The sequence below is a fragment of the Tiliqua scincoides genome, chromosome 2, assembly GCF_035046505.1.
Source record: "Tiliqua scincoides isolate rTilSci1 chromosome 2, rTilSci1.hap2, whole genome shotgun sequence".
NCBI lineage: Eukaryota > Metazoa > Chordata > Lepidosauria > Squamata > Scincidae > Tiliqua > Tiliqua scincoides.
Window position 1 is genome coordinate 8,087,993 of NC_089822.1, and position 12,076 is coordinate 8,100,068.

Below are 12,076 nucleotides of genomic sequence, written 5' to 3' on the forward strand. Positions count from 1 at the left end.
TCCAAGGCTGGCAGGGCTGAAAAAAATACACAATTTCCTGGGGACATCCATGACACAACCCTTGGCAATGCCTTAATATTTTGTTTCTGCTAGTCTGTATGAAGACTACTTCATGAAGCTACTTCATACTGTGTCAGTTTGCTGGCCCATCTAGCCCAGTCCTGTCCACATCGACTGACTGGACCCTTCAAGGTTTCAGTAACCTCTCCTAGTCCTTCATGGAGATGTCAAGGATCACAGGCCTTCTCCACAGCTGCTCTGCCATTGAGCTCGGGATGTGATAGACGGTTTGGCACAATGAGAGGATGCGGGGACAAAGGAGCGAATAAGCAGCCCATCCTGGGGCATTCCGTGTATAAATGCTTTTATGCAAATGCCCGAAGTCTACGAGCAAAGGTGGGAGAACTGGAATGTCTGGTGACAAGGGAAAACATTGACACAGTGGGCATAACGGAAACCTGGTGGAATGCGGAGAATCAGTGGGATACCGCAATCCCGGGCTATAAACTCTACAGGAGGGACAGGCAGGGGCGTGTTGGAGGTGGACTGGCCGTTTATGTTAAGGAAGGGATAGAATCCAGTAAAGTAGAGATTGAAGGTGGGTCCGACTCCACTGTAGAATCTCTGTGGGTTAAATTATCAGGCTTGTGCAGCAATGTAATACTGGGAGCGTGCTATCATCCTCCAGACCAGAAATCGGATGGGGACCTTGAAATGAGGAAACAGATCAGGGAGGTGACAAGGAGGGACAGGGTTGTAATCATGGGGGACTTCAATTATCCTCATATTGACTGGGTCAATTTGTGTTCTGGTCACAATAAGGAGACTGGATTTCTTGACGTGCTAATTGACTGTGGCTTAGAGCAGCTAGTCACGGAGCCCACCAGAGGGCAGGTGACTCTGGATTTAATATTGTGCGGTACACAGGACCAGGTTAGAGATGTAAATGTTACTGAGCCATTGGAGAACAGTGATCATGCTGCGATCCGTTTTGACATGCACGTTGGGGGAAGAATACCAGGCAAATCTCTAACAAAAAGCATTGACTTCCGACGGGCAGACTTCCCTCAAATGAGGAGGCTGGTTAGAAGGAGGTTGAAAGGGAGGGTAAAAAGAGTCCAATCTCTCCAGAGTGCATGGAGGCTGCTTAAAACAACAGTAATAGAGGCCCAGAAGAGGTGTATACTGCAAAGAAAGAAGGGTTCCACTAAATCCAGGAGGGTGCCCGCATGACTAACCAGCCAAGTTAGAGAGGCTGTGAAGGGCAAGGAAGCTTCCTTCCGTATGGAAGTCTTGCCCTAATGAGGTGAATAAAAAGCAACATAAACTTTGGCAAAAGAAATGTAAGAAGGTGATATGGGAGGCCAAGAGAGACTATGAGGAACGCATGGCCAGCAACATTAAGGGGAATAATAAAAGCTTCTTCAAATATGTTAGAAGCAGGAAACCCGCCAGAGAAGCGGTTGGCCCTCTGGATGGTGAGGGAGGGAAAGGGGAGATAAAAGGAGACTTAGAGATGGCAGAGAAATTAAATGAGTTCTTTGCATCTGTCTTCACGGCAGAAGACCTCGGGCAGATACCGCTGCCCGAACGGCCCCTCCTGACCGAGGAGTTAAGTCAGATAGAGGTTAAAAGAGAAGATGTTTCAGACCTCATTGATAAATTAAAGATCAATAAGTCACCGGGCCCTGATGGCATCCACCTAAGAGTTATTAAGGAATTGAAGAATGAAGTTGCAGATCTCTTGACTAAGGTATGCAACTTGTCCCTCAAAACGGCCACGGTGCCAGATGATTGGAGGATAGCAAATGTCACGCCTATTTTTAAAAAGGGAAAGAGGGGGGACGCGGGAAACTATAGGCCGGTCAGCCTAACATCCATACCGGGTAAGATGGTGGAATGCCTCATCAAAGATAGGATCTCAAAACACATAGATGAACAGGCCTTGCTGAGGGAGAATCAGCATGGCTTCTGTAAGGGTAAGTCTTGCCTCACAAACTTTATAGAGTTCTTTGAAAAGGTCAACAGGCATGTGGATGTGGGAGAACCCGTGGACATTATATATCTGGACTTTCAGAAGGCATTCGACACGGTCCCTCACCAAAGGCTACTGAAAAAAACTCCACAGTCAGGGAATTAGAGGACAGGTCCTCTCATGGATTGAGAACTGGTTGGAGGCCAGGAAGCAGAGAGTGGGTGTCAATGGGCAATTTTCACAATGGAGAGAGGTGAAAAGCGGTGTGCCCCAAGGATCTGTCCTGGGACCGGTGCTTTTCAACCTCTTCATAAATGGCCTGGAGACAGGGTTGAGCAGTGAGGTGGCTAAGTTTGCAGACGACACCAAACTTTTCCGAGTGGTGAAGACCAGAAGTGATTGTGAGGAGCTCCAGAAGGATCTCTCCAGACTGGCAGAATGGGCAGCAAAATGGCAGATGCGCTTCAATGTCAGTAAGTGTAAAGTCATGCACATTGGGGCAAAAAATCAAAACTTTAGATATAGGCTGATGGGTTCTGAGCTGTCTGTGACAGATCAGGAGAGAGATCTTGGGGTGGTGGTGGACAGGTCGATGAAAGTGTCGACCCAATGTGCGGCGGCAGTGAAGAAGGCCAATTCTATGCTTGAGATCATTAGGAAGGGTATTGAGAACAAAACGGCTAATATTATAATGCCGTTGTACAAATCGATGGTAAGGCCACACCTGGAGTATTGTGTCCAGTTCTGGTCGCCGTATCTCAAAAAAGACATAGTGGAAATGGAAAAGGTGCAAAAGGGAGCGACTAAGATGATTACGGGGCTGGGGCACCTTCCTTATGAGGAAAGGCTACGGCATTTGGGCCTCTTCAGCCTAGAAAAGAGACGCCTGAGGGGGGACATGATTGAGACATACAAAATTATGCAGGGGATGGTCAGAGTGGATAGGGAGATGCTCTTTACACTCTCACATAACACCAGAACCAGGGGACATCCACTAAAATTGAGTGTTGAGCGGGTTAGGACAGACAAAAGAAAATATTTCTTTACTCAGCGTGTGGTCGGTCTGTGGAACTCCTTGCCGCAGGATGTGGTGCTGGCGTCTAGCCTAGACGCCTTTAAAAGGGGATTGGACAAGTTTCTGGAGGAAAAATCCATTACGGGTTACAAGCCATGATGTGTATGTGCAACCTCCTGATTTTAGAAATGGGCTATTTCAGAACGCCAGATGCAAGGGAGGGCACCAAGTTGAAGTCTTTTGTTATCTGGTGTGCCCCCTGGGGCATTTGGTGCGCCGCTGTGAGATACAGGAAGCTGGACTAGATGGGCCTATGGCCTGATCCAGTGGGGCTGTTCTTATGTTCTTATGAGCTGTAGTTGCTCACCGCGAATTGCTCTCGGCATCACCTGGCAGGACAAAGTTCCAAACAACACAGTCCTGGAACGTGCTGGAATCCCTAGCATGTATGCACTACTGAAACAGAGACGCCTGCATTGGCTCGGTCATGTTGTGAGAATGGATGATGGCCGGATCCCAAAGGATCTCCTCTATGGAGAACTCGTGCAAGGAAAGCGCCCTACAGGTAGACCACAGCTGCGATACAAGGACATCTGCAAGAGGGATCTGAAGGCCTTAGGAGTGGACCTCAACAAGTGGGAAACCCTGGCCTCTGAGCGGCCCGCTTGGAGGCAGGATGTGCAACACGGCCTTTCCCAGTTTGAAGAGACACTTGGCCAACAGTCTGAGGCTAAGAGGCAAAGAAGGAAGGCCCATAGCCAGGGAGACAGGCCAGGGACAGACTGCACTTGTTCCCAGTGTGGAAGGGATTGTCACTCCCGAATCGGCCTTTTCAGCCACACTAGACGCTGTTCCAGAACCACCTTTCAGAGCGCGATACCATAGTCTTTCGAGACTGAAGGTTGCCAACTAACTAGTTGCTCACCAGAGTCACAAGAAGTTAATTTTGTTAGGGCACAATCCTAACCAGGTCTAATCAGAAGTAAGTCCTATTTTGTTCAATGGGGCTTACTCTCAGAAAAGTGTGGTTAGGAATTGCAGCCGTAGTTGCTTAAGGGCACAATCCTAATCCCTTATGTCAGTGCTTTCCAGCACTGACATAGCAGTGCCAATGGGCTGTGTGCTGCATCCTGCAATTGGGTGTCACTCATGGAGGCCTCCTCAAAGTAAGGGAATGTTTGTTCCCTTACCTCAAAGCACTGACATAAGGGGTTAGGATTGCTTCCTAACTTGGGTTGCCACACTTCAGAACTCTGTTGCTTCCTGATGCTGGAGTCTTTAAACACTGTGGTGTCACATAGCCTGCCACTTCACATGCTGCGGAGGCTCATTCTGAATTGCTGATAACAAGCTGTAACTGTGACAACTGTGCTTTTCTACCATATCTGTAGCCCAAAGAACACACAGGCCACTTTGGCTTTTAGGATGGAGTTGGATGAACTACTACAGAAAATGGATGCAGAAGAGCCTTCAACAATACACTATGGCAAGGGAGGTGTGGGCAGCAATCCTTGGTTCAAGAAGGGCATCAGAAGCATGTCTCTATTTACACCCATGAAATGCTGGAGGGAATGGAAGGGATGCTTGACAAATAGCCTTGCTATGCTGCAAACCAAAGAAGGAAACAAAAGCCACATGTATGGAGACTTTTACACTCGGCAGACATCTGTTTATACACACCGACTCACTAGGCTGGAATAAGCAATCAAGCAACAGTGTTCAGTTTTGATTTGACTGTACCTATCATAGCCAAGTGCCTAAATGTAGGAGAAAGCTTTCACAAGACCCTGTTTCTTTGTCCTGTCCACTTACTGGGTGAAAATGAAAGCAAATTTGTGCACATCTTGCATACCCTATGTCCGTCTCTTGGCCATTCTAGAAAGTGAGAAAAGATGGAGCCCAGGAACCATTTAGATGAAATTTAATTCCAGTCTCTTGCAACTCTAATAGTAGAAAGCACAGGCAGTGATGTGATAAAGACTTAATTCATAAGGACAGGATACTCACTTAGTGAGAGATCTTTAAATTCTGGAAGACCAGATGCAGCGCAGAGCTGATAAAAGATGTGATAGTTCCGCTCATCATCGGCCTAAGGAATAAAACAGATTTGGCTTTAGAAATAAGAACTGGCATGAAATTAGGGGGATTCCTTTTCCCCATCCAAGCTTCAGATTTCATATGCCATCCTTTTCACAGATGCAAACTGAAAATCAGTTTTATGTTAGCTGCAGTTAATTTTAAATCACATGTAATTGTTTCGTACAAGCAGGGAGAAATCACAACACACACCTGTGATTATCATTAATAAGGAATGTAATTGTCCAGTTCATTGAAAACTTACAAGGTTTGTTAATCCCATTTTACGGAAGAAGAACTGAGGCAGACCCAGCAGAACTTTTCTATGCCATACACGAAAATTTACAGCTAAGTTGGGATTTTAAACAAGGCCTCTGTGTTCAAGCCCTAAATTCAATCCAATTAACATATTTAACAGGGGTGTAATTTACCATTGGTTTCAGCTCATCACTAAAGGCACTTCTCTCGGAGTCTTGATTCAAAGATACCTAAAGTAGCAACCTTGCATAAACCTAAGCAGTTCTGGGTCTAGTAGATGTCTGGATGGCAGACCTCCTAGAAACCCCACATATATCATATGTTGACTTCCACAAGGGAAAGTCATGTGCAAATGCAGTAAACATGCATTTCATAAGTACCAAAATATTTTAGATATGACTCGTAAGATGATGCAAGTTCAGACATCAGAGGGAAAAATAGCATAGATATTGTAAGTAACTTGTTCTATCTTTTTTTTAGAACACCTATTCATGAACCTACTCAAGTCCTTCAGTGGTACTAAGAACAGATCTTCATCTCGTAATGTCTGTGTGTGGACTAATATGGTTAATGTAACATAACACATTAGGGCAGCAAACCATGAGCTAGAGGGAGTCCAGGCAAAATTTCTTAGGGCAATCCTGGAGTTACCTAGGTGTGTCCCCTATGCTGCGACATGCTTGGAAACAGGGCAAAAGCTCTTGTTAACCAGAGCCTGGCTTTTGTCCGTCCGATACTAGTTGCACATTCATTACAAATCACCTCCAGGCAGTCTGCTATATTTGATGCTCGTCGAGCTCAATTTCTCTTCATGGTCAAACTATATAAGAAAGAAAATTGAGACAATAGGGATCTCACTAGACCATCTGAACATGTGTTCATATGCTGAGGTCTATCGAAATTCAAAATCTTAATGAACTGGCAACAAAGGTTTGCTTGACCTTATATTATTCCATCCCATATCAGTTAGGGAAAATAGCAATCTCTCTCTCTTCACTGACAGACACCACAGAACGTCGTGCAATAACCCTGGCAAGATTCAATGTTATTCCTTCAAGGGTGACAGTTGGGAGGTATCATAAGACTCCCCATCAAGATAGTCTCTGCCCTTGTAACATGGGGTCAGCTGAATCTCTTCCACATATATTTTTCTACTATCCTCGGCATAATAGCGCCCGCTCCACCTATCTAATGCCCATCCTGGTTAATAAGGTGGGTCTTCCAGATATGGAAAAAATTAAGCTATTATTAAATGATGGCCGGATCCCAAAGGATCTCCTCTATGGAGAACTCGTGCAAGGAAAGCGCCCTACAGGTAGATCACAGCTGCAATACAAGGACATCTGCAAGAGGGATCTGAAGGCCTTAGGAATGGACCTCAACAAGTGGGAAACCCTGGCCTCTGAGCGGCCTGCTTGGAGGCAGGCTGTGCAGCATGGCCTTTCCCAGTTTGAAGAGACACTTGGCCAACAGTCTGAGGCTAAGAGGCAAAGAAGGAAGGTCCATAGCCAGGGAGACAGATCAGGGACAGACTGCACTTGCTCCTGGTGTGGAAGGGATTGTCACTCCCGGATTGGCCTTTTCAGCCACACTAGACGCTGTGCCAGAACCACCTTTCAGAGCGCGATACCATAGTCTTTCGAGACTGAAGGTTGCCAATATATATTAAATGATTGCTCACCCTCAGAGTTGAAAAAGGTTTCAAAATTACTGATGGCAGTGACAAGCCGTAACAGCTGAATGATGTGTTCAGTTCAATCACCGCGAGGGTGGCAGTCTATCTGTAGCTGATTGTGGCAAGTAGACCCAAGAGAGGCTATCCAGTATATTTTATATGTTAGGCCACTATGTTTTATATGGGACAAATATACCTGAATTATTCAGTTGTTATGTATCATATATCTTAAAAAGACACATGCCTGTCTTTTGAAATGGATTTTGTCTTGCTCTCAAATTTTTTTTTAAATTCCTTTTCAGTTATGACTCTACTTTGATACAGCGTGCCAATAATCTTAAACGCCATAATTACGTGAAAAACTAGTTGTAGTCGGGTGTTTGAGGAGAGCAAGGTAACTTTAAGGCAAAGTTATTTTTCCTACTCCCAGCCTCAAAGTCAAACATCAAAGGCTTCTTATAAGCACCCAGCATCCCAAGTGGCTTTGGACCAAAACCCTTGAAGCTTTAAATTTGAGCTGAGAAACATCAAGAGCAAAACTTTTGATATATCAGAGAAAGGGCATTAGCCAGCATTGCTTTAGTACAGCAAAATTCTGACACCTTGGAAACAATGGGATAGCAAGGAATTAATAGCATCTGCAAATCTACAGATACACAAAAATGTATGTTACCTCCGTAAACCTGAAGCAAAAGCAGCATTCCTGATCACTCTTGTCCTGGCACTACAGCTAGCCATTGCATGTTTGAAAGGTTGGACAGAGAGACCGAAATGAAGCAAAGAAGCTATGGAGCTGGTTCAAAAGAGAAACGCTCTTTTCCCTCTCACATGACACCAGAACCAGAGGACAGCCACAAAAGTTGTACGTTGGGAGAATTAGGACAGACAGAAGAAAATATTTTTTTACCCAGCGTGTAATTAGTTTGTCGAACTCCTTACCACAGGATGTAGTGATGGCATCTTGCCTAGATGCCTTTAAGAGGGGATTGGACAAATTTCTGGAGGAGAAGTTCATTACGGGTTACAAGTCATAGTAAGTATGTGCAAGCTCTTGGTTTTAGAGGCAGGCTGCCTCTGATTGCCAGATGCAGGGGAGGGCACCAGGACATAGATTGTGTCTGTTGTCTTGTGTGCTCCCTGGGGCATCTGGTGGGCCACTGTGAGATACAGGAAGCTGAACTGGATGGGCCTTTGGCCTGATGCAGCGGGGCTCTTCTTATGTTTTTATGTCTCAATCGTAGCTAAATAAATAAGGAGCTTGACTCAATAATGGCTAAATTGCTCCTTCTTGTATTGCTTCAAATAATCCTAGCTAAACTCCTTAGATTTGATAGACCATTTTTATGATTAAACGTTATGATTTGTATTTTTAACACAAGTTATCTAAGGTGCTGTTTTTAAGCAATGGGAAGTCTGTCCCCTCTTAACATCCAGCTGCAGCACACACCACCCCACAACAGAAAGGACCATACAGAGTTTTAAAATACACAAAGCTTAGTTCTGTTTTACATGCTACCACAAACAGGAGTTGTGTGCAAAAGTGCCACGCAAGATTTTACTTATCATTCTGCATTCCTGCCCCCCTCCCAATCTCTTATTAAGCTGCTGCGAGCAGGGGCACAATAAGCTAGCAAGACTACTACATGTTACCAGGATGTGAACCACAGTTTTAAATCCAGCCCTTAAAGGAGGAAAAGGAAAAAGAAAAAGAAAAACCAAGAAAACAGCTCAACAAACCTGGAATACAACCCTCGATTTCTCCAGCAGATACGTCCTCATGTTAGCACCGATGATATGGTATCTTTTATCAAAGCCAATCTGAATGTATTTCCCAAAGCGACTGCTATTGTCATTCCTGGTTGTTTTCGCGTTCCCGATGGCCTGCACGAAAAGAGAAGAAGGTATTAGCCTGCGTGGGAGAACTGGAGGCCAGAAATGAGACCAAACCAGGAAGATCCATTCTGAAATGTTGTTGGTTCTTGAAAGAGAGAACCTCTATGATTGTAAAAAACCCCTTGAGGGATTTAGAAACACCTGCCTGTGTAAACCAGCTTGAATAAAGTCAGAGGAGTAATCCGATGACCAGAAAGGTGGTATATAAAAACCCAGTTATTATTATTGTTGTTATTATTATTAGAAACAGGGGCCCTTTTTTGCAAGACTGTTTTATTTCTGAAGTACTTAATAAACTTGCTGTGGCCTATAAAAAATAAAAGCAGTTACATTAAAAGAAGAGAGAGACAGACAGGGAGACAGACAGACAGACAGACAGACAGACAGACAGACAGACAGACAGACAGACAGACAGACAGACAGACAGGGATTTGAGTAGACCAGTTTCTTAGAAAAAGACAGGCAGAGACTGCAAAGTATCCCATATGATTATTCTGTGTGCTGCTTAATAACCAATGTTAACATGCAGTCTGTCAACCTTTGTTCCCCCGTGTATGAATACAGAACACCAGTGGCCTAAGAAAGCTATCTTTCAGCACAAGCACAACTGTAAATTATTACATAGATTAAAACTGTCACATATATGAGTATATCAATGCACACACACACCCCTTGGACTAGAACCTGTGAAAGTGCTTTCATGCAAAAGATCTTATTGTTGCTTTAATCAGCAGCTTGAGGCTGAAAAAAAATACGTAAAAGGTCTAAGTTCACCAAGGGCGCAATCCTAACCCCTTATGTCAGTGCTTTCCAGCACTGACATAAGGGCAATGCAGCTCTGAGGTAAGGGAACAAACATTCCCTTTTGGCCTCCGTGAGTGACACCCAACTGCAGGATGCAGCACACGTCCCATTGGGATCGGCCAGTGCCAGAAAACACTGACATAAGGGTTAGGATTGCGCCCTAACACAGGGATCTTGATATGTCAGTACCTGGAAGAGATAACAACAACTGATAAACAAATACATTAAGCTTTCTAAAGCAGTGGTTCTCAAAAAATTTTTAGCACCAGGACCCACTTTTCAGAATGACAATTTGACGGGACCCACCATAAGTGATGCCATTAACCCAGAAGCGATGCCATGACCAGAAGTGACATCATCAATTTAGGCTTCAAACCTTAGCCCACCCTGCCCAGCAGCTCCATACCCTGTATTTTCAGCTCTGTATTTTCAATGGTGGCTGAGCTAGGTGCTACGTGACCCACCTGAAATGAGCTCATGACCCAGCACAGTTTCAGAAAAGCGGTTCTAAAGGATGAGGAACATTAGGGGTCCAATCCTATCCAATTTGCCAGTACCAAAGCAGCCCTGAGGTAAGGGAACAAATGTTCCCTTACACTGAAGAGGCCTCCATGACTCCCCCCTCCACCTCAGTTAATGCCCCATTGGCACAGCTACATCAGCCCTGGAAAGTTGGATAGGACTGGGTCTGTAATGACTCCTCCCCCTTGGGCAGGTGGGAGTCTATGGGATTGTGCAAGGATGTGGCTTTCTCTGCCCACTCCTATACCCGTGTTAACTGACCAGCCAATTAACCAGTCAGACTCAAATTGCAGCCAATCCATGACCGGCTAGTGCTCAGACCTTTCTGGGCTCTGTTGGGCCGCCCCACCTACCCATACGGTTGTGTGAGCCTCTGCTTGGCTACCCCTATCCTGTCCAGGACCTCACCATGCAGCTCCTGCGTTTCCTGCCATTGCAGGCATTGGGAGGCAGTGGTTTCCCGGGCATCGTGTTGGCCAGACCGATGGGATGGGCCTCACAGGCCCTAGGTACCTCTTTTGCTAAATGACCTTTTACTGCTTAAGTGGAAGAGGTTTCTAGTTTGGTGCAAACCTTAAATATATGTGCTTCTTGAGGTCTACTCAGATATCTGCTTTGCATGAGTGTTTTACACTAATTAGATATCACACCACAAAAGGAGTGGATGCAGTAATTTTAAAAAGAAGGGGAAATGGATTTACTTTTGTCATGTACCTGTTTTTCAAGTATGTATTAAAAAACACAAACCCTTAAAAGTGCTACACTTGTGAAAACAGTGCCGTTTATCGTTATCAAACATTTGCAATAGTTGTTGGCAACCTTCATTCTTGAAAGACTATTGTACCGCGCTCTGAAAGGTGGTTCTGGAACAGCATCTAGTGTGGCTGAAAAGGCCGATTCGGGAGTGACAATCCCTTCCACACTGGGAGCAAGTGCAGTCTGTCCCTGGTCTGTCTCCCTGGCTATGGGCTTTCCTTCTTTGCCTCTTTGCCTCAGACTGTTGGCCAAGTGTCTCTTCAAACTGGGAAAGGCCATGCTGCACAGCCTGCCTCCAAGCGGGCCGCTCAGAGGCCAGGGTTTCCCACCTGTTGAGGTCCACTCCTAAGGCCTTCAGATCCCTCTTGCAGCTGTCCTTGTATCGCAGCTGTGGTCTACCTGTAGGGCGCTTTCCTTGCACGACTTCTCCATAGAGGAGATCCTTTGGGATCTGGCCATCATCCATTCTCACGACATGACCGAGCCAACGCAGGTGTCTCTGTTTCAGCAGTGCATACATGCTAGGGATTCCAGCAAATTCCAGGACTGTGTTGTTTGCAAACATTTGCAATATGCTTCCCCAAAGGCTACAAAATACCACTCCTCACCTTTCCACTGTACATATCTCCTACAGTGAGGTAGGAGTGGGCTGTGAGGGAGTGACAGGACCAAGGTCACACAGCAAACTTCACTGAACCCTGCTTCTAGAGGCAAAGTCCTTGCCAGCTAACGCTGCCACTGAAATTGGGGCCGCCGAGCCAGAAGAGATGTGAGACTTAATGTCATCTGACAGAAGGAGAACTCCAACTGCACAAGTACAGGAGTTTGTTGTGTTCACAAATTAGGCAAAAGCTTTCCGCTGTCTCTCCAAGAGAAAGAGATGCTAATTCTTTTTCTTGTCTCTGCGTGCAAGGAAAGAGGAATTCACCAAAGGAGTCAGTGAAGAGAACCAAGTCCAAAATGTCAGCATTACTTCTTGAAGGAGAACAGCAGGAATGGCCAGCATCCTGACCAAAGGACCCAGTCACTTTTTGCCATAAGCAGAGAGCAAACACGTATCAAGAGGCACTCGCAGAGCAACAGATGCAAACAACATCTTCAA

The 12,076-nt window shown here is 45.4% G+C and overlaps 1 protein-coding gene across 1 annotated transcript in view; it reads right to left on the bottom strand.

The window, feature by feature from the left end:
• Positions 1-12,076, bottom strand: part of MYO5B (myosin VB) — a 206,656-nt gene that overhangs the window by 133,957 nt on the left and 60,623 nt on the right. The window contains exons 5-6 of the mRNA XM_066617957.1: positions 8,737-8,880; positions 4,998-5,079 (exon numbers count right to left, since the gene is read on the bottom strand). Of these exons, the coding sequence (XP_066474054.1) occupies positions 4,998-5,079; positions 8,737-8,880 (226 nt within the window). The remainder of the gene's footprint in view (positions 1-4,997; positions 5,080-8,736; positions 8,881-12,076) is intronic.